Source organism: Adiantum capillus-veneris, chromosome 27 (assembly GCF_014529385.1).
Source record: "Adiantum capillus-veneris isolate H3 chromosome 27, ASM1452938v2, whole genome shotgun sequence".
Classification (NCBI taxonomy): domain Eukaryota; kingdom Viridiplantae; phylum Streptophyta; class Polypodiopsida; order Polypodiales; family Pteridaceae; genus Adiantum; species Adiantum capillus-veneris.
The window spans coordinates 101728971-101755435 of NC_140957.1; the positions used below are offsets into that span (position 1 = coordinate 101728971).

Consider the following 26465-nt stretch of genomic DNA (forward strand, 5'->3'; position numbering starts at 1 on the left):
AAGCCATACAATTGAGTCACTATTGGGCGAACAGGACGCTTGGGGACTTCCCAACACTCCCTATTGCTTGGCGTTGAACTTCATGTTAAAGCCGTTACAAGCGCCAACAAAGACCTTGGGGCATGATAACCGACAACAAAAAGACAAAATTTAGTAAAGTCAATACTAAGCGAATAGGAAGCTTGGGGATTGCCCAATGCTCCCTATCACTTGGTGATGACCTTGGTGTAACCGATCATGAAGACCATGATGATATGATTACATCAACAGTTGAGTCACTACTAGGCGAATAGGACGCTTGGGGATTGTCCAGTGCTCCCTATCGCTTGGTGTTGACCTTGCTCTTAAAGTCATTACATACGACAATCGAGTCAATCCGGGGCAAATAGGACGCTTGGGGACTGCCCAACGCTCCCTATCGCTTGGTACTTATCTTGGGGTTAAAATCATTACATGCGACAAATCAGCACCGAGCGAATAGCAAGTTTGGTGATTGCCCAACACTCCCCATCGCTTTGTGCTGACCTAGATTGTTTAATCCATATCTATCAGCAAATAATCCCTTGAGTACTTTATTAATATTTCCTATGCTAATAAGTACTCCAATAATGCGTGTATCCCAAAGGTACTTTTCTCCCAATGGGTTTTTTCCCTTTGGTCATCCACGTATTAGAACCTAATTTAGAACCTCATCATTCTACTTCCCATGTACATACTTTTCATAAAAAAATAGAAGCCTCCTCATTATGCTATTACAACAGACAAATGCAACATAATCTCTCACACCAGACATATTTGGACCAATGAAGATGCTATAGCAAATTGAACCTCATCAAAAAATTCAACGACAAATGAATACAATCAGCCCATCAACAACCAATCAACAACCTTCCACAACCTCCAAGGACACTTTTCAACAGTGTTGGAGGACGGGCACTAAAATTGGAAGGGGGGAATGTTAACTGAGTCAATCTCAGTTAACAGAAGCTGCTAAAGATCGAAGACCAAAGACCAAAGATGTACAAATGCACATCGATCAAGGATGAATACAAAGAAGCAGTGAAGATTGGAGTTACACACTTTTCACATTTTTCCAAGATGGCCATGTATTGTAATTTCCAAAATTATTTAGCCATTGTGATAATTGTAACGTGTTATGGGCTCAATAAGAGTTCCAAGGTGTAAAGCATAGGTCAACTAGTATACCTAGGTTGCAGATACAATAAGTGTGCAGCCTTAAAGGTCTTGGGCGCCGGACATTACACATTTCAGACGTTGGCTAAGGTATAAAAGACAACTTTGTAACGATTTTATTAAGTTTTGGATAATAGAAAGGCAGCGTGAGCTAACGGCGCTCACTCCTCTCCTTCTCGTGCTTCCTACTCCCTCCTCGATTGTCACATTGCAGTCTCGTTTGTTGCATTGCAATCGCAGGTAAGAGCTCTACGCATTGACGTAAGCAGTTCACAGTAATTCGTAGCTTTTGGCGTCGCCGCAACCCGTGGCCTAATTTCATCATAACTAGGAATTTACACTTTTAAAATCAAAAACTAAGCATAGGCGAGGTATTGGGGCATCATTGCCAAGCATTGAGATGTATTCTGGGTCAAAAACGACTAGGTCAAAAATCCACTGTTGTTAATAATCGCAATTTTGGAACTTGACCTAAAGTGGATTTTGAAACCATAAGCATGTGTGCTTAGGTCTTATAAACATGTCCTAGAAGTTTCATTACGTTTGGATGTCATTTGATGCTGTAGCAGATGTGATTTGTTTGTCGATGAGCGATTGGCTTTTGGTGATTTCAGTCACTTGAGTGTAGCTTGAGTTAGATGCGACTTGTTATTTGTTTTCTGAGAGATTGACAACCTCGTGTAACCTCTATGCACTAGTCGAGTCAGCTTCGTCCCATGGGTTGACAATTTAATTGTGGTTCTCGCTAATACTACAATAAAATAGGATGGTGAGGTTAGACATGCGTCCCACGACCATGAAACCCATGACATAACATAGTTTGCTAGCTAACAAGGGAGCCATATTCCAAAAAAGAAAGACTAAAGCTACAGATAAGACAGAGTCCATAGCATCACCTCAAAGAAGAAAACTAGAACAAAAAAACTGACCACTAGATACCACCATTGACATCGGTCTGCCACACCACACACCCATGTCCACAAGATTTCAAACCCAAGTCCACCAAGGGAGCCACTCAGAATAGAAAATATAAAATAGAGCCCCAATTGGACTAGCAAGCCAAACCCTGGACCACAACCACCTTGCAAAACTTGGGTTCAAAGGAGGCAAACCCTTCTACCCTGTAACACCACCAAGAGATTTCCACTAGAGATATGGAACCCTGCCACAAGCATTACAACCCAACTGAAGTAGAGCTATGTCAAGAGATAGAGAAGGAGAGAGCTTAAGCTCTTGCAAACACACACACACACACAGATGGAGGCAAAAAACTATACTTATTCTTCTTTACTAACTCAAGATAAGAGGTCTATAGAACATAAGGGAGAATATAAGATAAAAAGTGAGCTAGTACAACGGTCTAGTATGGACCCCTAGAGTAGATAAGTGTGCAATCACTCCGATAGGTACACTAGCTTAGTGTAGTACAATTGTAGTATCATTGACAAAGATATGTGTATTCACCAAGGCACGTCAATGATGATGACTATTAGTGGTAGTCATTCAGGAGTCGTACATGTTGATCTTGACATCTCAACACTCCCCTCAAGCTCAATGCCATCTCTCGTATGTCAATAATCACTCAAAAGCATCATAGATTGTCCAGTCTAAGGTCCTTTGTGAAGATATCTGCAACCTGCTCATCTATCTCCACGTACTCTAGGTCGATGTTGCCTGCTAAGACCCTCTCTCTAATGAAGTGGTGGTGCACCTCAATGTGATTTGTCTTAGCATGAAAGACTAGGTTTGGTGCCATTCGTATAGTGTTGAGGTTTTCATAATAGATGACAATCGACCTCTGTACCTGTACTCCAAAGTCGTGAAGTAGAAATCCCATCCATGCTACCTCAAATGCCACCACTGCAGCACCCCTGTACTCTACCTCTATACTCAGAAGAGAGATCGTAGGTTGCATCTTGCTACCCCATGTGATAGTAGCACTCCCAAGTGAGAACATGAATCCGTTGGTAGACCTACAATCGTATGTACTATCAGCCCAATCTACATCTGTGTGTCCATAGAGCTGTAACTCCATATCAGCCATATAAAAGAGTTCATAATCCAAAGTAGCACTCACATAGAGCAAAGTGCACCTCACTGCATCCAATTGTGGTTTCTTGGGAGATTGCAATTTGTAAGGACATGGGTCATATGGGCAAGGCCACCATCATGGTTGGATTGTGTGTATAGGCTATGAGACTAGCACGCTGCATCACTCTCGTCCTTTCAGTGGTATCCGAGCTATTTTAAGAAAGGGGAAAATGGTTTGCATGTGCTTGCAAGGCATGTCTCCTCTCCCACGATCCGTAGGCAGTAGACAGGGAAGAAGATGATCCACAAGACAAACAACAAGCCACAGTTGTCACACACACGCCCTCCACAGTGCACGACGACTAAGGCAGGCAACCAAGGAAAACTTGACCGGCAACTCTATGACATAGAGCCTCCGTTGGTTTCACGTGTAGGAAGGCCCTCCAAACCCTTGCATTAAGGAGGGTTGAACCCACCCCATGAGGGTAAGAGGCCAACACCCTACCATCCAAACTATTGAGCCTTGTTGTATACAACAAGGATCTTTCCTTGTTGTATACAACAAGGAAAGATAGCATACTTGAGTTGACAAAGACAACTAGAAAGAAAGGAAAGCTACAAACTTCAAGGAAGTAGTTTCACCCTTCCTTTTCACTCCTTAGAGAAAGTTAAAATTTTTACCACATTTTGAGGAGCTTCGAATCTTCTTACGTATGGATGGATTTTATCGACAATATATCCTTGACTATGCCAAAATTGTTGTTCCTATGACGGAACAACTTAAAGCAAAAGGTAAGACCTTTTCTTGGGAATACGCCAACAGTGTAATTTTGAACAGCTCAAGGTAGTTGTAGCCACTACTCCCATCTTAGGAATCGTTGACCCACTTAAGCCGTCTATGGTAGAGCTTGATATTAGCGATAAAGCAATTGGTATGGTACTTCTCCATGAGGGAAGACATGTGGCCTTTGAAAGTAAAAAGTTCAATAGAGCTCAATAGAACTATTTTGTCTATGAGAGGGAGCTCTATGCCATAGTTCCCGCTTTATGGAAATGGCAACACTATTTATGTGGTGCCAAGTTTGAAGTAGTTTTTGACCATGAGAGTATAAAATGGTTTACTACTCTGAAGGGTCGTAAACCTAGATGGGCTGAGATCCTTCAAGTTTATGATTGTAAGCTATGATATTGCAAGGGGCAATATAATGTAGTAGCAGATGCACTAAGCCGGATGCCTCAAATCAATTCACTTGCTTTCACAGAAATAAAGAGTTAACTTTTGGAGTCATTACGTGGAAAGTGTGCACAAGATCAATCATATGCTAAAGTGTGGAGTGCAGTTTTAAGAAGGGATCACTCACACTCACATGGATCTGCACGGCCAGATCACCATGTTTTTGCAAGCGCAGATAAAAACTCCAATACATAGAGCTCCATCCCTACTCAGGACGAGCTAAAGCGATGGAAGAATTTTTCCATTGATAATGGCTACTTACTCCACAAGGGTGGGTAGATTAGTGTGCCAAAGGACTCAGACACTAGACGCTAAATATTTTGTGAGTGTCACGGTAGTCCAAGTGTTGGTCATCCAGGTATTTGTAAGACGTATGCCTTAGTGACAACAATTTTATTGGCCGGGCTTACATCATGATGTTCAAGAGTACGTACTAAACTACCAACAGTGCCAAGTTAATAAGGTAGAGCGCCTCAAGGTAGGTGGCCTATTACATCCTTTTGAGATTCCACAAGGTAAGTGGGAGAGTATCTGTATGCGAAGGCTAGTTGCACAAGGAAAGAAAGTGCGCATAATGTCTACTTTGGATGTAGATGTGCCCAAGGTGAATGTTGCGCCGTGTTTTCATGAGGTGCAAGTGTTATTCTAGATATAGAGATTTGTCACAAACGTATTGGTCATGTAAATGTACACAAGCTGAAATGATGCAGACTAAAGAAATGGTTATAGGTTTACCTTCATTCAGAGTTCCTAAATGCAAAAAACTATGTGAAGCTTGTCAGTTTGGAAAGCATGCAAAATCACCCTTTCCTCATGTGATAAGCATGTAAACAGGAATACATTGGATTTAGTGCATACAGATGTATGGGGTTCAACAAAGATTGCATCTATGGGTGGATATAGATACTATGTGAGTTTCATTGATGACCATACAAGGAGGTGTGGGTCTACTTCATGAATCAAAAAGTGAGGTGTTTATGCATTTTTTGAATTTCAAAGTTATGGTTGCAAAATAAACTGGGAAACATGTAAAGTGTGTGAGGTCAGATAGAGGGGGAGAATACTTCTCCAATAAATTCAATGGGGTTCTGAAAAAGAATGAAATACAGACGTAGTTTTCATGCAGGTATACTTCGCACGAAATTGGTATTGCTGAGCGGAAGAACATGCACATTGTAGAAGTGGCTAGAGCATTGATGAGTGAGAAGAACATGCATCATTGTTATTGGACTGAGGTTGTTGCCACATGTGTCTAGATTATGAACATGACCCCTACTACTGCAGTACAGGTATGACACCTGAAGAAAAGTTCAGTGGGGTGAAAAACCAGATATATCAAACTTTAAAGTATTTGTATGTATTGCTTATGTGCATGTGCCGAATGAGATAATAAGTAATCTTCATCCAAAAGCAAAAAAATACGTGTTCATTGGCTATTCCCTTGAGTAGAAAGGATACCTCAGGTGTTACATCATGCACCGCAGCTGTAGGTGTCCTGTTCATAATGTACACAGCTGTATTTACAGCTTCAGCCCAGAAATGATGAGGCATGTTCTTCTCATTCATCAATGCACGTGCAACCTCTGCAATGTGCCTGTTTTTCCTTTCTGCGACCCCATTCTGCTGTGGAGTATATCTGCATGTAAACTGCCTGTGTATACCATGCATTCGCAGAAAATCTGAAAAATCATTGGAGAAGTACTCTCCCCCTCCATCTGACCTCAATGTCTTGATTTGCATATCTGTCTCCTTCTCAATCATGACTTTGAAGTTTTGAAAGTGACCAAACACTTCACTTTTGTTACGCATGAAGTAGACCCATACTTTCCTTGTATGGTCATCAATGAAAGAGACATAATACCTACAACCATGTATACTTGCAGTATCGGTTGGACCCCAAACATCTGTGTGCACCACCTTAAGTGGCTTTTTACATACATTGCGCTCATGTGGAAATGAGCCCTTTGACTGTTTTCCAAACTGGCATGCTGCACACACTTTATGCATACCATCCACCTTGAATTTGGGCAAACCTTTTACAATCTGTTTTGATTGCATGCTGCGCAATCTCTGCTCATTGACATGGCCAATGCGTTTGTGCCAAATGTCAACATCAGCCACAACACCTGTGCCCTGTGCAAATAATGCAGCTTTTACCTCAGGCATGTCTACATTCAGCGTAAACATTCTGCCCACACATTTGCCCTCTGTGATCAGCTTACATCCATTCTGGAAATCTTCTACATAACAGCCATTTGGATTGAAGCGAACCTGCAAACCCTGCTCAACCATTTGTCCAACAGAAACAAGATTCTTTGTAATGTTTGGGACATGAAGTACATCTGCTAAGTACTTTGATTTCCCACTGTTCGTATTTAGAGGTATGTCCCCTACATGAGCAATGGGGTGAGCTGTGTCATCTCCTGTCTACACATAGCCTGACACATCTGGTTTGCGCATATCTCTAAACCACTCTCCACGAGACGTCATGTGATTAGAGGCACCTGAATCCACATACCAAACATCATCTTGGGTGGAATTCTCTGCAGTCATTGTATTCATTACATGCTGCATAACAAACATGCGCTCGTTTTTGCTGTCATCTGCATCTCTGCTAGTAGATGCATAGTTGCCCTATTCTCTCTTTCTACTTGCTTTTCCCTTTGGACAGTCACGTGACATGTGACCTCTTTCACCACAAGTCCAACATTCTCTACTATCTGGAGTATGTTGCTGCCTGCTTGATCCTGCACCACGACCTCTTTGACTCCCCCTGCCTTGAGACTGGTTTCCCCTGCCACCTGTATTGTTTTGATTTGATTGACCTTCCAGAAATTGGCCCCTGCAACCCCTTGGGCCTCGACCACGACCTCTACCTCTACCTCTGTTGGAGTTAGAATAGAAGGCCTATTCAGAATTATTTCTGCCATGAGAAGAAGATGTGTCAAGGTTCTTCTCCTCCAGAATAAGCATAGAAATCAAATCTTGGAACACGGGGATGTCGTCTCTTGTATTCATGGAAGACCTGAAATGTACATACTCATCTCCTAGACCATCCAAGCATGCACGGACAATGTCATCGTCTTCCATTGAGACTTTAATAGATCGAAGAGCCTCAATGATACTCTTGATCTTCAAAGCATAATCATTGATGGAGAGGTTGTTCCTCTTAACCTGATTTAGCTCCGACTTTAGTTGAAGCTTCCTGGCCTTGGTGTTCACCTCGAACACTCTGCCTAAGTTTTTCCATGCAATGGCGGGGGTTTCAGCATCCTGTAGATAGCCCATCATGCCATCTGTGATGCTCATAGAAAGCCAATACATCACTTTGCTCTGGCCTTGTTGCCAGTCCCTCAAAGCTTTCCTTTGTTCTGTTGTAGCATTTGCCTCGGGAATCTCTGGTTCCTTTTCATTGTCTCCTTCTACATAGTCCCAATAACCTTTTCCTTTTAGGAAATTTGTTATTCTGAACTTCCATGCAGGGTAGTTATTTTTCTCAAGCTTCTCAGTAACAATCTGACTGAAACCGTCAGACATCTTGAAGCACTAAGAAAAAATAGCTGCAATCTGCAAAAATCTGCTGAACCTGCTATCGTGGTACCTGTAACGCTTTCTACACTCAACGAGTGTCCACAATCAAGCGTACATACAACCACTGTACTTGTACAGTAAATCTGTGTATATTGCACTTTGGAGACCTGTTCAGAAACTTGTGCGAAAAACCCCTAAAAAAAATTTCGCTACGCGAGGCGCCTTCGGCATCTGGTCGTGGATTGCGAACGAAGGGATTGTGATGCTCTTGCTCTCTTAGCCTCTCTTGCCTGCACCAAGCTCTGATACCATGTAAAGAATGAGGATGCAAGAGAGCTACACAAGACAAGCACAAAGCACACAGAGATGGAAAGCTTCTTCTTCTTCTTCACAGAAAAGAGAGTACAAAATGACTAAGTGCTAAAGCTGAAAAGTAGCACATATGTACATGCGGTCACTAAGTGTGAACTCGCTAGAAGCGTACTAGGCTGGCACTATAAGTGTAGTCCAGCTGTAGAATCACTGGCAGAGATCCTCCGTGTCGGTCACCTAACGCGCCAGTGAGTAAATGCCATAAGCGGCCAAGACCCGTAGTGGATGCCAGCTCAAGGTGTAGAGCTCGACATCTCAACATACACCTAGCCATATATTTTTTAAAAACCTATATAAATGACCTCCAAGTGTAAGTGTAACTCTCTCGTAACTCTACACATGACAATCAATCAAAATTCATTATTTCTCTAAATCTTGTCTAGGTGTAAGAACACCTCTACACAAAGAGAGAGATTATTATTTAATCTACCTAAATTGTATGTAGTGTGAGTACTACTCTACACATGACAGGCAACCTAAGTTACTTCCAGGTGTGAACATAGTTCAACACACAACAACAAGTACTCTTAACTTTAACTATATAACTTAAGTTACTTCTAAGTGTGAACATAGTTCAAGACAAAGCAAATAACTGCTAAATTTAACTTTATTAAATCACTTCCAAGTGTGAGTTTCCTCTACACAAGGCAAGTAATCATTAACTACCTTACTTACTTTACCTTCTAATGTAAGATATACTTCACACAGAGCAGAGAAAGACTAAACTCAAAACTCCAACCCTATATAACACATTTGTCCAAAGCTCTAAATTTTTATTAAATTTTATATAACAAATTTAAATTGATTTTTTTATATTTTTCTTGATGATGAAACTCACCTATAAATGAGAAAAGAGAAAGAGAGATAATGGGAATGAGGAAATCAGTCCGTCTTCACTGTATATAAAGAGCTATATTTCGATCGAGATTCCAAGAAATTATACGATACGATGGTTTTGCTGATGTGGCACCGTATAATACGATCGAATAAAAATAGATATCGTATAATACATCCGTTTAAAGCGTATTACACGTACGCCGTATAATGTACAATGCAACTTAGATCCTCTTGAGAGTTGAATGCCAAGGAGATGACATCGAAACCACCAGCCATGTGTGTTTGTGTGTGTGTCTGAGAGAGAGAGAGAGAGAGAGAGAGAGAGAGAGAGAGAGAGAGAGAGAGAGGACATCATCAGCCACGATTGTGTGTGGGGAAGAGAGAGAGAGAGAGAGAGAGAGAGAGAGAGAGAGAGAGAGAGAGGTGGTGCATGGGCTGACAGGATGGAGGTGGTGAGTTGAATGCCAAGGAGTAATGAGGGTGGGCCCTACCGTGCCGCCGGTTAACAAGGAAATCAACTTGTAACTCTGTCGGTTTTGGCAAAGTGGGATTTGTCTTGGTCTCGTTCAACGTTGCCAGCTTACTCCAACACGTGTGAATGCTAATCACTAGTGGTGGACTGGGGACAACTCCATCCCATGCGAATCAGCTCCAAGTGCCTCTAGGCTCATGGACTCAAGCCATGGTCCATGGAGCCACTTGGTATCCTTGCACCTTTCTGGGCCATGGTTCTGTCCTCGCTTCACAACACCCTTAAAACCCGACAACCTGCATACCATTACCTACACTCTTTTCTCTTGCCTTGCTTGACGACGATCATCATGAGAGGACTGTGTGTGTGGAAGGGGGAGAGAGAGGATTGTGTGTGGAAGAGAGAGAGAGAGAGAGAGAGAGAGAGAGAGAGGTGGCACATGGGCTGGCAGGATGGAGGTGGTACGTTGAATGCCAAGGAGTAACCAGGGTGGGCCCTACAACATGCTGTCGGTTAACGAGGAAATCATCTTGTAACTTTGCAGTTTTTGGCAAAGTGGGATTTATCTTGTCCTCGTTCAATGCTGCCAGCTTACTCCAACACGTGCGGAACACTAAACACTAGTGGTGGGCTAGGGTCAACTCCAACCCGTGCGAATCAGCTCCAAGTGCCTCTAGGTCAAGCCATGGTCCATGGAGCTACTTGGTATCCAATAGAAGCTTAACAACGCATTACGGCGGCATCCTTTGAAGTTTGAGATCGCGGACCAACGCAGCAGATGGGCGGGTGATCAATGCAGCCTGAAGAGCTCATTTTCCTTGAACCTTCATAGGCTCCGACAACGGTTCTGTTCCCGCTTCGCAACGCCCTTAAAACCCCACAATCTGCATTCCATTAGCACTCTCGACTCTCGAGTTCCTACCTCTTAATTCTCTCCTGCCTCAATTCCTCCTTAATCCCATTCCCTCAGATTGGCACTTGTAATTAAGCTCGCTTCTCCCTGTGCATGGCAGGCCCGGCCCCAGCTGCTTCTTATCCGTTTGGCACAGGCGCAGATTGTCATGCTCGCCTCACCTGTCCTGCGTGCAGCGGTGACCATGTCGAGCTTCTCCCCGACGATGACAGTTTCGCCCATGGCTTACTAGACCCAGCACCCTCTCCATCACCCCTGAACGAGCTCAGCCTCCAGCATTACGGCCTAGATTGTGCCGCCTTGCCGCTGTTGGGGTTGGCTGCCTGTACTTCATGCCCGCCCTCATTCACCGGCTCCATCATTACCCCAGTTAGCCCCCTTCCTCTTCATGACATCTGGACTGGGCATTCCCCCACAGTTTGCAAAGGATTGGATGGCGACACGTCGATTCTTGAGCGGCAGGAGAGCTTCAATTTTCCTTCGCTCCTTGATGAAATCAATACTTGGGGCTCATTGCCATCATTCAATATGCCACCTGCATCAGTTATGGCTGTCTGCAACAACCAAGATGCTGTTGCTCATGCTGTGGATCAAGTTTGTGATGATTCTGTGGGTTTTCTGCAGCATTTCAATCAACCCAAGCTACCTCAGCTTGACTCATGTCTGCCGACGAGCAGCCCCACATGCACGGAGGGAACGGTCTACGCGGCAGGAGCAATTTCCAACCCCAAGGAGCTCTCGGTGAATGATGTCACGTCTACCTCATCGGTCTTACATCAGACTTCTAGCGTGCATCTTGAGTAAGGGGCACGTCGATTTAACATGAGATCGAATCAAATTTGCACATAATGTATGGAAGTGTGATCTCAAATTACCCACAATGAATTGCAAGCTGTGGTAAACTGCCAGTATTCTATTTGTGAAACCTATGTATCACATGATCTGCATCACCATAGAGGTACTAATGATTGAGTAAATTGTGCATTCACTGGTGTCTCCTAAGCAGTTGTCAAGCCTAACATGTAGTAGAGCCTATTAATTTCCTTTTATGCTTCTGTGATAGATGTTGAGGTCGATGTCTCTTGGTTGCATGGAAGTTTAGTTTTTTTCTCCATGAAAATCAGCTAATATATATTGGGGTGAATTCTGGCAGAGCACCGGCCTTACCTGCTTTGTTTCTTGGGATCGTTGAGGCGCAGAATTCCCATGATCAAAGCATCAATACGCTTGCATGGGCGAAGGGTGGGCAAGATGGATGCATCAAGCTGCCTAGGTAATGATAGTTTTAAAATATTCGGTTCGGGTTGTGAAGATTCTATTTTATTTGCTAGGTGAAAATTCCTAGAGATCCACCGCATTTCTTCTCTGCAATTGGTGAAAGTAATAGGGATTCATATTCTTGATGGTGCTCGGATGGTGGTAGCTTTTTTGCCTGGATGGTAGATGTTAAGGAATATGTTTCTTAGCTGCACGTAAGTTTTGGATCGTTGTTGTTGTGATAACAATCGTTTAACTCATGGGAAATTCTGGCAGAGAGTTGATGTCACCCTTTGCATTTCCCGGGGTTGCTGCAGAGGAGGGTCCCCAGGAAAGCTTCCATGAGGTCGAGGACATGGGCTTTGTGCATGGTGGGAACCAAGCAGCAACCAGGTTCAACAAGACACAGTTTTATAGAGAGATGGATAGGCTTGCATGGAGGAGGCACGGACAAGCTCTAGGTGTTAAGAGCAAAAAGCAGCCTAGGTAATTGATAAATGTAAATGGAGAGTCACTACGGTGCATTTTTTGTGAAATTGGCTTTTGGGGTCGTTTTAACAAAAAAGATTTGCCTGGTTGAGGTGTTCATAACGCTGATGATGATGATGAGGTTGATGGATGTATGTGTGCTGCATACTTACCGTCCAGTCCGGTTCACGTAACTGATGATGGTTTATGAGGCTTGGTTTATGATGTCTTAGTGGTTTATTGGCTTGGTCTACGTGAAATGGAGAGCAACTATAGCACATTCCATTTCTTACAAAAATTGCATTTTGGATACTTTTTTGAATGCGGTAAGGATTTGTTTTCTGGATGGTGTTGATGACGATGAGGTTTTCATTGTCTTACAGGAGTGCAACAAATATTTCTTCTGCCGCTTGTGCAGACCCTTTTGAGGACAAGGACCGTAATTGTGATGCCACGAAAGTTAAATTCAGGGTGAGGACCCGGAATATCATTCTGGATGATGGGTTCCTTTGGTTCAAGTATGGTGAAAAGGCGATCAGCGGGCATACGCACCCAAGGTAACAAATATCCCCTCTTTTTAATTGGTGTAGAGGGACAAGCTCTGACTATATGTAATTGCATATCTGTGCAGAGGATTTTGCATGCATAATAGACTTGCGGTTAGGAGGGTTCATACCCCTGGGCCCTATTTAAATTTGCCTGTATGCGCGAGAGAAATTTGCATTGGTGTGTTATGTCATGCAATCAGTGTTCGATGCCTCAGTTTTGTTTAGGATGCCTTCTTGATGCGGGTTTTACCGTAACAGCATGTAAACAACCCAAGTTGGTATCTGTCGTTACGGGAGCTATTGGAAATGTGCTACAGGGTGCCTTCTTGATGCAGATTTTTCCATAATAGTACTGAAACATATTTGCTCAACCAAATGAGTTGCGGGTATGTTGGGGTTAATGAGTGTCTATGGGTGTGGTGTGTCTCTACAGGAGCTATTTGAAATGTGCTGCAAGTGCATGGAGCGGATGCAAAGCGCTGAAGCGTGTTCAGAGGTGCTCAAATATGGAGGACTTCGTCGAATTCATGTATCTGGGGACGCACAACCACACTCCTTATTAGACTATGGGCTGCAATTTCAACTCGGTCTCTGCCAGTATTGATAAGCACAGGGGCAGAGTATTTCATTCTTTCATTTATGCTTTTGCATTTATTTATTCTCTCTAAGAAAAAAAAACAAAAAAGAGAGACAGAAAAACAGAAGCCATAAGAAAAGAATCTCGTTCTGTGGCTACAAAATTAGTGAGCCCTTGGCAAAGTCTTTTTAATTGTATGTACCTTGCAAAACTCCTGGCTTTTTTAGCAGGAAGTTGTGCACATGTATTACATCGGGGGTGCTGTGATCAAAGCTCTGGCCATCCTTTATTTGTAATTGGATAGATTGTACAGGATTTTGTAAAGCCTCCTCTCTTCTTTTGTTTGGCAAAGGCATCTGCCTCACTCTCCTCACATCAGAGACTTGGTGCACCCAGGTCGCATGCCAGGTAGCACCTAGACTCCATGGCCATTGGCATCAACAAATAGGTTCTCAGAATGCCACCAATCTCCTCCTCTCCTACCTTCCTGCGCCACTACTACATTTGCTCTCTCACATGACAAAAACTAGTTCAGCCCATTGGTTCCTCTGAAGTTCCGGGCCTTGAACCGTCAAACTTGCGAGCCCACACCAACGCCCACACCAACCATGCTAGCACAGAAAGAGATTGGGCCCCAAAGGTACAATAAACAATGTTCTGATCTGCTACTGAAACATCTGTTTCCTAAAACAGATTTGTCTGCTGAACCAATCCTTGAGCCAAAAACAGAGTATAGAAATGCATTTCATTTTTCCGTCACACCTGTAGCAAGCAATTCTTCACAAGTAAAAACCTGTAGCAAGCAATTCTTCACAAGTAAAACACAGAAGCAAGAGCGCGTAACAAGGAAATAGCTGATTTTGTGCTTAAGAAGGCGACGACGAGGAACTGGATGCAAAGGGAGAGAAAAAGGAATTAGCCAACGGAGCGTCCTCTCATAATCGAATGCGCAACACGGAAAACTTTTGAAAAGATGCAAAACAAGGCCATCACTAACGTGCACACGGAACGTCCTCTCATAATTGAACCTGCAATAGAACCATCATCTAAGACTTTTGTTTTCATGCCAACGTAAGTGATTTATGGCTGTCCAAGGATAAGAAGATAAGTAGATCTACGGTGCTCAATCATCCCACCGTAGATCCCATCTCCTCCCATGTTCGTGTGAGATATAGGCTAGGGGTAGACATCTCCTCCACAAAGAAGTTTTGCTCATCCTTCACATTACCAATCATCACTTTCACATTTGAACAAGCCCCATACAAATTTCCTACTGAATTATTTGCAGTTCTAGTCATCCACCCATGGTCGGTGTCTATCGGCCACTCACTCTTCATGTAAAGACTCTTGGACATAAGATTGATTTCAGAGCAATGATCTATCAATGCAACATATGGTTCCTCAAGATCACCCACCTTGACTAAAGTTTCTGTTGTAGCTCTTGCCCAATAAATTTTGGAGTGGTGGCTTTTATAGGAAGCTTCATCTTCATCATCATCTGCAAATCTAACATGTGCGTTCCTTCGAGAAGATTGGTAGTATCCTACCACACTGTCATCGCAATCACTCTCTTGGACATGTATCCCGTGTGCCTTAAGTGACTCCCCTTCAACTTCAGATTGTGGAGGAATAGACTCAGTGAGAGTTTGCCTCTTTCTTTTTATGATATCTATAATTTTTTCATGAAACTCGCATTTAACAATGTCAACCCAAGGTAAATGTTACCATATACATGTGATAGTGATGTGTGTGAACACACTACGATAGTCGGGGCATTTTTTTCCTCTTTAGGAGGTTTTTTTCCTCATGCATTGTATATTCGTCCATCACTCTAGAACTATCTATCTTTCCATCGCATACTAAGTAATACACTCTCTATTGTGTGCCTTGAGCTTCCTTCGTCTTCTCCAAGTTGTGTGTGTTTTTTTCTGCAACCCTAATTCCAACAATTGGTATCAGAGCAAGTTGCGTCCTCCCGGGCTTAGTCGTCGGCAGCTCTAGCATATGCCTGCTCACTTTCTCCGATTTCAGTGAGCTTTGGCAAGCGTTCGCAGGTCGACAAATTTTTTGGGAGTGCTCATAAAGCTTAGTCTGCTCAGATTTTTTATTCGGGCTCATTTCGGTCTCCGTTTGCACTACAGGCAGTATTGCACATGCTATTTTGTCATTTTGTACATAATTTTTGTCAGTATCGTTTTTTGCATAAGAGGTCCCTTAAAGTCTTCTACGGTTTGTGCTTTATAGCATGTGTTGTTTCCGCTTCATTTCTCCTCTTTTGGGACAGTTTTCACATCAGGTCCAACATTTACCATGGTTGACAACAACACAGATGTGTTCAAGATGTTTGTTGCTGAGGACAGATTGGATGGGAAAAATTATCCTATGTGGGCTTACATGATGCAACATGTTCTTGCGTCAAAGGACGTCTGGAATATTGTACAGGGGCATTGATGTACGTCCTGGTTATGAGGATGTAGGCGATGTTGAGGATGTTGTATGTCTTGTTGCAAGGATTCTTGCTATTAGAGTTGTTTTACCTACGACAAAACAAGCTCGTTGGGATATAAAAGATGCGCAGGCTCATACGTTGATTATGTTGTCAGTGAAGCGCACCATTACTCCTCATATTCGTTCAATGAAATTTGCAAAACAGGCTTGGGATGTTTTGGCTGGTCTGTATGCAAGCCGCAATGAGACAAAAATTGCTTTGTTGCATAAAGAGCTAGAGTCGAAGATTATGCATGAGGAAGATGATATGGACACTTTCTTTGTTGGTGTCAAGGATATCAATGAGCAACTTTTTTCTGCAAGAGCAGGTGAAGTCATTTCAGACAGTTTCCTTGTGTAGACTGTTCTTGATACCCTTCCAGACTCTTACCAGACTTTTGCTAGTACTTGGAGACTCATGACCCAAGGAAATCCTGAAAATGTCAAGTTTGATGCATTGTGCACATTGCTGTTGCAAGAGTCACTTTCCAACAAAAAAAAAGGACTAAACAACATTGAATAGTCTTTTATTGTTGCTCAAAGAAAGAGTGGTAACAACAATGCAACCATTTCTTATGGTTCTTTTGCGAGTGGAGAATCACATGTTCCTAATGCTTTTGCTGGCAGCAATTCATCTGGAAATTCTGGTGATAAGGGCAAAAAGAAGATGCGTTGCCATTATTGTAAAGCTAATGATCACTTGATTAAGCAGTGCTTTAAGTTGAAGGCCAAAGAGGCTAAGAAGAAAGAGGGTGGTTCCATTGCAAATGCTGGTTCCACTACAAATGCAGCCATTGTTGAGTCTTCTGTGAAAAGAGACTTGATGCTGATGTTGATGCAGAATGGGCTTTTAGTGCATAGTGCACTTACAATCCTGTTGTCCATGATGCATGCATGTCAGTTGTTGCAGACTCACATGTGTGGTATTTCGACAGTGGTGCTACAAAGCAGATTACCTCACATTGTGAATTGTTCACCTCTCTCGAGTATGTCCCCCATGGGTATTCAGTCACTTGTGCCAACAATCCTCTTATCCGGTTCAAGGTGTTGGAAAGATTGTGCTTACTATTGCAAATGACAGTTCTTTCACACTTGTTGATGCACTTTATGTACCCGGGATCAAGAAGAATCTTTTGTCTGTATCTGCACTTGCTAGACTTGGACTTGTAGTCAAGTTTGTGGATGACAGATATACAGTCCATGATCTCAATTTTGGTGATGAAATTGTTGCATCTGGCATATTATGTCGTGGGTTGTATAAGCTCACTTTATATGACAAGTGTGGACAGAATTTTACAAATGCAATTGTGGATTCTAAGGCTATTTCAGATGAAAAGCTTTGGCATGCACATTTTGGGCATCTGAATTTTGTCAGCTTGCTACGTTTGACGTTTGCAAAAATTTGATATGGTTGCTTCTTTCTGCCTCTTGAAGCACCTGTCAAACATGTTTGTGAAGGCTATATTTTGGGTAAAATACAACGTTCTAAGTTTTCAAAGGATGTTCATTTAGGGCCACATGCAGGCTGTAACTTGTGCATAGTGATGTTTGTGGGTCCATGCAAACTCCGCCCTTGGGAGATTACCTTTACTTCGTGACTTCATTGATGATTACTTCACGAATGCTGGGTATTTTTGCTTAAAGCGAAGTCCGAAGTTTTTCTTTGCTTCAAACAATTTCTGGCTATGGTTGAAAATGTCTCAAAATGTACTATGGCAACCCTCTGTTCGGATCGAGGGGGGAGTATATGTCTCATGAATTTAATGCATTTCTGGCTAGTCGTGGGATAAAACACCAATGTACAGTGCCTTATACACCTCAACAAAATGGTGTCGCTAAGAGGAAAAACGGGTCACTTACGAAAATGGCACGGTGTATGATCAAAAGTCAAGCTTTACCGCATTCTTTTTGGCTTGAGTCCATTATGTGTGCCACTTATGTACTAAACAATTGTCCTACGAAAGCCTTGTGGTCTATTACTCCATACAAAGCCTAGCATGATAGAAAGTCTTCTATTGAGCACATGCGTGTTTTTGGCTATTTGGCATATGCTTTGGTGCCACAAACACAACGCACAAAATTGAATGATAAGGCTGTCAAATGTTTTTTTTTTTGTTATAGTACTGAAAGCAAAGGTTACAGGTTGTATAATCCACAAACAAAGTGTATTTTGGTTTCACGAGATGTTTGTGGAAGATCCTGTTTAGCTCTTGCTACCATGTACTAGAGACAATAATGTAAGCTCACAGGACATTTATGACACTTTGTTGCCTCTTTTCAATAGTGGAAGTACGAATGTAAATTCCAATGAGGCAAATGTGTAGCCTATGGAGGTTTCTACAAATGTTACAGATAAGCCTATTACTGATGCAGATGTACATAATGTAGTTGATGAGGAAAGGGCTAAAAATGAGCAAGCTAGAGGTATGCCTAAATGGCTGGTGCATACTTTGCGTGACAGTAAATTGGTTACACCTTTGTCTAGTCGCACTCATTCAGGCTCTTGCCATGCATCTTATGCATCAGATTGTTATGCTTTGGCTGGGTCTAGCTTACATAATGTTGAGGAACCTCTGTCTTTTGATGAAGCACAAAATTCAAAAAATTGGATGGCTGCCATGCAATCAAAATATGATGCACTTATAGAAAATGATACATGGACTTTTTTTGATTTGCAAAATGATACATGGACTTTTTGTGATTTGCCTCCTGGCGGAAAAAAGGTCATTGGTACAAAGTGGGTTTACAAGTTGAAACGCAAGCCGGATGGTGAGATTGATCGCTTTAAGGCTCGGCTTGTTCTTAAGGGTTATGCACAGCAAAAAGTTATAGATTATGAAGAGAATTTTTCTCCCACTTGTCGTATGACTACTATGTGTTTTCTATGTGCATTGGTCGCTCATTTTGGTTGGGATATATATAAGTCAGACGTTGTTACTGCTTTCTTGAATGGTGACATATTTGAGGAAGTTTATGTAACGCAGCCACACAGTTTTGTCAAGAAAGAACAAGAGGATAAGGTGTGCAAATGTAACAAAGCTTTGTATGGGTTGAAGCAATCTCCTCGTCCTTGGTATGGGAAGGCTGACACTCATTTGGTCAAACGAGGCTTTCGTAACAGTTTAACAGAAAGCACATTGTATGTAAAGTGTGAGGGTGATGTACTTCTCATTGTGGTTCTTTATGTAGATGATTTGCTCATCATCACTGGACCAAATGAGATACATATTGCTGAATTTAAGGCTGATTTGAATGCTACTTTCAAGATGAAAGATTTGGGATGTTACATCATTACTTGGGTATACAATTTAAACAGTATGATGGTAGTATTGCCTTGTGTGAGAAAAGTTACATAGAAACGTTGCTATGTAAGTTTGGACTTGAGGATTGCAAACCTATTTTCACTCCCATGGAAACAGATTTAAAATTGAGTCTTCATGATGTTGGTGATCCTGCAAATGCCACTCTTTACCAAATTTTTGTTGGATGCCTCATTTATGTATGCAACACGAGGCCAGATATTTAGTTTGCATTCTCCCAGGTTAGCTGATTTATGCATAGCCCGGGGTCGAAGCATTGATAGACTGTCAAGATGATTTTCCACTACTTGAGTGACACTTTACATCTTGGTTTGTTTTATCCCAAGGGGGGATCATTGCCGCCAGACTTACATGCTTTTTTGGACTCCAATTGGGCTGGTTGTTTTGACACGGGAGTGTCCACAAGTGGTTTTTGTTTCATGCTTGGTAGTTCATGTATATCATGGTTGACCAAGAAGCAACCTATTGTGGCTACTTAGAGTTGTGAGGTTGAGTACACGGCACTCTTCACAGCTATGGTTGAGTGTGTATAGCTCAGATGCCTTATGGATGATTTGGGTGTTGGACATGACACTGCCAACACTATCAACACTGACAGTCAGAGCGCATTGGCAGCTGCAAGGAACCTAGTTTTTCATGCTCGCACAAAGCACATGGAGGTGTGGAATGGGATCTGGTCTCTTTAGACAACTATTCTAATGTTAGAGTTCAGAACTACTGATTATTTAGGCAGTTCAGTTAGTGAGGGCTGGAACAGAGTACTGGACTGAAATAGAGAAATGAACTGGAATGATGTACTGAAATGAAAGACACAACTGGAAGACGAGAAATGGTATTTGTAGATTCAGATCAATAGCTGAAGGATAATCAGTACAGTGTACAACAGGCTTAAGCTCAAATGAAGTCTGAGGATTGATTATAGGAGTAAATGATTACAGGGTGAATCTAGAAGCTAAGAGCTTGTAAACCAAAAGTGTCAAAAAGCCAAAAGTCCAAAAAGCCAAGAAGCCCGATTACAGTGTAGCGAATCCTATTTATAACTCTCAAAGTTACTACGGTAACTGTGGTAATTACTGCTAGTGTAGCTGTTCCCTCTTCCCGCTGGTCGGCCTTCTATGGAGCAGTTCCCGCCTGCTGGAACTGTCCTCGCCTTCTACATCCTTCCCTCCTATCTTTAATTTTGATATAATCCAAAATTTCCTTTGACTGGAAAAAATCCACCGAAATCTTGAACCCTGAACCCCTCTGGTTTTCTGAGTTGGCCAATGTTCCTCATGATAGTACTCTTTTGCTATTGCTAGCTTTATACCATACTTCATGCTTGTTGAGTGCTTGACACCCATATAGTTCTATTCCCAAGGGTGTCTAGCCAAGGAGATTCCAGTGCCTACTGGATGGTCGAAAAAATCCACCGTTTGATTCTGAGATGGAACTACCCAGTATCCTTCCACTGAACCCGCTTCCTCTTGCCCTTCTTCTTTGGTGCCTTAGAAGTCCCAGTGCCAGCATTCTTCTTCTGAATAAGTCTATAAATGGCCTTCTACTCAAGCTGATTCCACCTTTTAATGTAAATCTCAAATTTATAAGGTGTGAGGTCGTTGTAAGTTTTGGTGTCAGGATCATATAAACTGCGTTTGCCCTTTGTCAGACGGGTTCTGGCCAATTTATGACAATGCGAGGCTGTGTGGATCCGTCCATGCGGGAGAGGCTGATTCGTCTTAATTCTAGCTTCAAAGAGAATCTCTGCCATTTCTTTGTATTGTGGTCCCAGTCGTGGTCTGGTAGTGATATCCTTTTCAGGAATCTTGGAAGACTCCACAGTCAGTTGAAGTAATTTATTTGTGATCTTCGTTAATCCATGGAGCTGGATCTTCCACTGTCCCATAAAGAGTTTGAACTTTTGCATTTCTCCCTACAAATCCATGACAATGTCCATTTTGAGGGCATCGTTGACTAGTGACTGCCAGGCTTTCCATTCCATAGTGGCTTGCTCATACCAGTGTTGGAGTTCATTAGTGATGTTGAAGTTAGTGAGCCAATCCACTGGTTCCGGATGATGAGGACACAAGGCTAGGAAAAAATCTAGGTAGTTCAGCCTCTTTGGCAGGTAATGCATACAGGAGTACTGGAGAATCATGTACAAACTCCAAAAAATTGAGAACAGCTTGGTTCTCCTGCTGCATCATCTTCCTAGTAATAGAGACCAGCTGAAAGAGTTTTCGGAGAGCAGTTGCTTGTTCTCCTACTCTCATTTGGGTTCAGGGTCATTTACTATTGGAAGATTGATCTTCAATGATGGCCAACATCCTATGATCCAAAACACCTCTGGCAATTTACATCTGAAGCAAGGCTTCTTTCAGTTGAGTCTTGACCTCCTTCATACATCTGTATGTAGGTCTATTTCTTAGCAATAGATCTAGTTCAAGAGCTATAGAGTGGCGATCTGCAGTGGAGTGCCTTTGCCAATGTGGATTGATTGTCATATCATCAAAAATCAGCGTCCACTTAGGTACCCTTTCTAGTAGCTTGATACTATTGGGATGCACAGGTAATTGACACAACTCTTGATCATGAAAGGGAGTCGACTTTCAGTGCTGAATCATCTCTCTGGCTCCTACCTATAGACTTTGTAAGCGTTCCAGATCAGAGATAAGAGTGTCATCCTCCAAATACTTTTTCTAGTAATAGGAGCTTGTTGATGTCTTAATCTCTTGTTCAGTGTGATGAGCTGTAAGGAGTGTTGCTCATCAGCCTTAAAGGATGTAGCCATAGCTTTGGATTTTCCTTTGATGTCTGGAATATACCATGACTGGTGTATTGGAGGATCTCCAGTCTTGGCCTTATTGTGCTGGCCACTGCCTTGTTGCTGATCATCAGACTGCTGGTCATTCGACTGCTAGCCTTTATGCTGGTCTGTGACTGGTCCTATGGCGGCTGATCCTCTAGCTCCAAAGCCTGAAGGTGGGGAAGGAGGAAAAATCATCATCATCAGGTTTGTCCTTCGACTGGTCATCCCCTTCCTCATCCTGCTCTTCTTCCCACTCAGACTCCTCGTCAGTATCATTTTGCTTGCTGATATAATCCATAATGGCTTGGTTTTCCAAGGTAGGATTATATTCAGAGATCTTTTCTTGCATATCACTCTGCATAGTCTCCATGAGTGCCTTAAAATTGTCCATATTCAGGGTTACATTGCCTTGTGGATTCAGGATATCAGCAAGGTTATTATAGGTGTATCTTTTTGTAAGGGAAGACTTTAATGCAGTGTGGGTTGTTAGCAGTTATTTGAAATCTACATGCTTCACTCGTAGCAGAGTCTGAAATATGTCCGCATCTCTCAAAGCTGTTGCCTTCTCTTCATTCAGTTGCTGATTTTTTGATTCCAGTTTTAGCAGCTTTGTATTCCGATCATTAATCGTTCGAGTGGACTAATTCTTAGCAATAGCATACTTGAGAGATTATGCGGCCACATCCTTTTGAAGTATCTGAATTTGCTGTTGACTGTTTCCCAATTCTTCTTTCAGCTTATCCACTTCTTCATTGGAAGCTGACACATCCATCATCTGTCCTGAGGAATGGACATTGGTGTTCCATGATGCTTGGATGAGCGCCGAGCAACCAACAACTATTGTAGCTGAGTCAGATTGAACTGGCCCATAAACAATGACAGGAGCTATGTATGGTACTGTTGCAAAATGTGCCTTTTGAAGTACCAATCTGCCTTTGAGGGGATTTTTATGCAATTGTTGCAGCCGATCTTTCTTGATTGCAGATAAAGCTAGTTCACTGAATGGGGTACTGGTAGGCGGGCTGGCAAGTGCTTTGCCTTTTCCTTTGCCCGTATCAGCTTCCACCTGTTTAGTGCTTGGTGTTTCTTGATGTCTTTTTCCAATTCTGATTACTATTGGAGTCTGATCATTGGGGATTCTTGAAGCTGGCTTTTTGAGGATTTTTTAGTGGGCAATGGTTGGACTTGACTCTACACTTGCTTCATGTTGAGATGTCGAGCTCTACATCTTGAGCTGGCATCCACTACGGGTCTTGGCCGCTTACGGTATTTACTCACTGGCGCGTTAGGTGACCGACACGGAGGATCTCTACCAGTGATTCTACAGCTGGACTACACTTATAGTGCCAGCCTAGTATGCTTCTAGCGAGTTCACACTTAATGACCGCATGTACATATGTGCTACTTTTCAGTTTTAGCACTTAGTCATTTTGTAATCTCTTTTCTTAGAGAAGAAGAAGAAGCTTTCCATCTCTGTGTGGTGTGTGCTTGTCTTGTGTAGCTCTCTTGCATCCTCTTTCTTTACATGGTATCAGAGCCTGGTGCAATCAAGAGAGGCTAAGAGAGCAAGAGCATCACAATCCCTTCGTTCACAGAGATTTACTGTACAAGTACAGTGGTTGTATGTACGCTTGATTGTGGACACTCATTGAGTGTAGAAAGCGTTACAGGTACCACGATAGCAGGTTCAGCAGATTTGCAGGTTTTTGCAGATTGCAGCTATTTTGTCTTAGTGCTTCAAGATGTCTGATGGTTTCAGTCAGATTGTTACTGAGAAGCTTGAGAAAAATAACTACCCTGCATGGAAGTTCAGAATAACAAATTTCCTAAAAGGAAAAGGTTATTGGTACTATGTAGAAGGAGACAATGAAAAGGAACCAGAGATTCCCGAGGCAAATGCTCCAGCTGAACAAAGGAAAGCTTTGAGGGTCTGGCAACAAGGCCAAAGCAAAGTGATGTATTGGCTTTCTATGAGTATCACAGATGGCATGATGGGCTATCTACAAGATGATGAAACCCCCGCCATTGCATGTAAAAACTTAGGCAGAGTGTTCGAGGTGAACACCAAGGCCAGGAAGCTTCAACTAAAGTCGGAGCTAAATCAGGTTAAGAGGAACAACCTCTCAATCAATGATTATGCCTTGAAGATCAAGAGTATCATTGAGGCTCTTGGATCTATTAACGTCTCAGTGGAAGATGATGCCATTGTCCGTGCATGCTTGGATGGTCTAGGAGATGAGTATGTACATTTCAGGTCTTCCATGAATACAAGAGACGACATCCCCGTGTTCCAAGATTTGATTTCTATGCTTATTCTTGAGGAGAAGAACCTTGACACATCTTCTTCTCATGGCAGAAATAATTCTGAACAGGCCTTCTATTCTAACTCCAACAGAGGTAGAGGTAGAGGTCGTGGTTGAGGCCCAAGGGGTTGCAGGGGCCAATTTCAAGAAGGTCAATCAAATCAAAACAATACAGGTGGCAGGGGAAACCAGTCTCAAGGCAGGGGGAGTCAAAGAGGTCGTGGTGCAGGATCAAGCAGGCAGCAACATACTGCAGATAGCAGAGAATGTTGGACTTGTGGTGAAAGAGGTCACATGTCACGTGACTGTCCAAAGGGAAAAGCAAGTGGAAAGAGAGAACAAGGCAACTATGCATCTACTAGCAGAGATGCAGATGACAGTAAAAATGAGCGCATGTTTGTTATGCAGCATGTAATGAATACAATGACTGCAGACAATTCCACCCAAGATGATGTTTGGTATGTGGATTCAGGTGCCTCTAATCACATGACGTCTCGTGGAGAGTGGTTTAGAGATATGCGCAAACCAGATGTGTCAGGCTATGTGCAGACAGGAGATGACACAGCTCACCCCATTGCTCATGTAGGGGACATACCTCTAAATACGAAGAGTGGGAAATCAAAGTACTTAGCAGATGTACTTCATGTCCCAAACATTACAAAGAATATTGTTTCTGTTGGAAAAATGGTTGAGCAGGGCTTGCAGGTTCGCTTCAATCCAAATGGCTGTTATGTAGAAGATTTCCAGAATGGCTGTAAGCTGATCACAGAGGGCAAATGTGTGGGCAGAATGTTTACGCTGAATGTAGACATGCCTGAGGTAAAAGCTGCATTGTTTACACAGGGCACAGGTGTTGTGGTTGATGTTGACATTTAGCACAAACGCATTGGCCATGTCAATGAGCAGAGATTATGCAGCATGCAATCAAAACAGATTGTAAAAGGTTTGCCCAAATTCAAGGTCGATGGTATGCATAAAGTGTGTGTAGCATGCGAGCTTGGAAATGAGCCAAAGGGCTCATTTCCACATGAGCGCAATGTATGTAAAAAGCCACTTGAGGTGGTGCACACAGATGTTTGGGGTCCAACTGATACTGCAAGTATACATGGTTGCAGGTATTATGTATCTTTCATTGATGACCATACAAGGAAAGTATGGGTCTACTTCATGCGTAACAAAAGTGAAGTGTTTGGTCACTTTCAAGACTTCAAAGTCATGATTGAGAAGGAGACAGACATGCAAATCAATACATTGAGGTCAGATGGAGGGGGAGAGTACTTCTCCAACGATTTTTCAGATTTTTTGCGAATGCATGGTATACACAGGCAATTTACATGCAGATATACTCCACAGCAGAATGGGGTCGCAGAAAGGAAAAACAGGCACATTGCAGAGGTTGCACGTGCATTGATGAATGAGAAGAACATGCCTCATCATTACTGGGCTGAAGCTGTAAATACAGATGTGTACATTATGAACAGGACACCTACAGCTGTGGTGCATGATGTAACACCTAAGGAAAAGTTTACAGGTACAAAGCCTGATTTGGCACACTTGAAAGTGTTTGGCTGCATAGCTTATGTGCATGTACCAGATGAGTTGCATAGGAAATTGGATCCTAAAGCAGAGAAATGTATTCTTGTGGGATATTCCCTTGAACAAAAGGGGTACAAGTGCTACAATCCTACTACACGAGAATTACGAGTGAGCAGAGATGTAGTCTTTGATGAGATGAGCAGCTGGTACAGTAATGCACATGGCACTATTGGGGCTGATGTAAAAGATGATGTGTTTGTACAAAATGTGAGGCCACAGTCACAGGTTTTGAGTGGACCACAAGAGTCCTCTTCTCGTGGCTCTGTTGAGAAGCCATGGAATGGTAGACTACGTACGCAGGTTACTCCACCAGCAGGTATAGGGAATGTATCACGAAAAGGAAAGGAAAAGGTTGATGAACCTCCCTTTATGGTTGATGCATCATCAGGTTTTTCACATGTAGACATGGATTCAGATGGTTATGAACAAAGTCTTGATGAGGAATTTGGAATTTTGGCTGTCAGGAAACATGGTGTAAGGAAAGTACAAGAAGATACTAGAGGGCAAAGGAGTGACCCAGGACCGCGTAGATCTAAC

General features: G+C 42.5%; 1 protein-coding gene across 2 annotated transcripts; it reads left to right on the forward strand.

Annotated features, from left to right (window-relative positions):
* The first annotated feature begins 10443 nt into the window (after positions 1–10443).
* LOC147422467 (uncharacterized) lies at positions 10444–14808 on the forward strand. 2 transcript variants are annotated; one of them, XM_086503534.1, is made up of 5 exons: positions 10444–11384; positions 11738–11857; positions 12118–12327; positions 12693–12866; positions 13291–14808. In XM_086503534.1, the coding sequence occupies exons 1-5, from the start codon at positions 10678–10680 to the stop codon at positions 13418–13420; spliced, it is 1341 nt and encodes a 446-aa protein (XP_086359660.1). In that variant the 5' UTR covers positions 10444–10677; the 3' UTR covers positions 13421–14808. The 2 variants fall into 2 exon arrangements, with proteins under 2 accessions (XP_086359660.1, XP_086359661.1); XM_086503535.1 differs by lacking the exon at positions 12118–12327.
* The last annotated feature ends 11657 nt before the right edge of the window (positions 14809–26465 follow it).

What these genes read in the sequence shown, in the direction of transcription:
- LOC147422467 (XM_086503534.1), top strand. Translation starts at nt 10,678, where the DNA reads ATGGCAGGCCCGGCCCCAGCTGCTTCTTATCCGTTTGGCACAGGCGCA. An exon ending in ACTTCTAGCGTGCATCTTGA is followed by an intron (nt 11,385 to 11,737) that starts GTAAGGGGCACG and finishes GAATTCTGGCAG; the next exon opens with AGCACCGGCCTTACCTGCTT. An exon ending in GGATGCATCAAGCTGCCTAG is followed by an intron (nt 11,858 to 12,117) that starts GTAATGATAGTT and finishes AAATTCTGGCAG; the next exon opens with AGAGTTGATGTCACCCTTTG.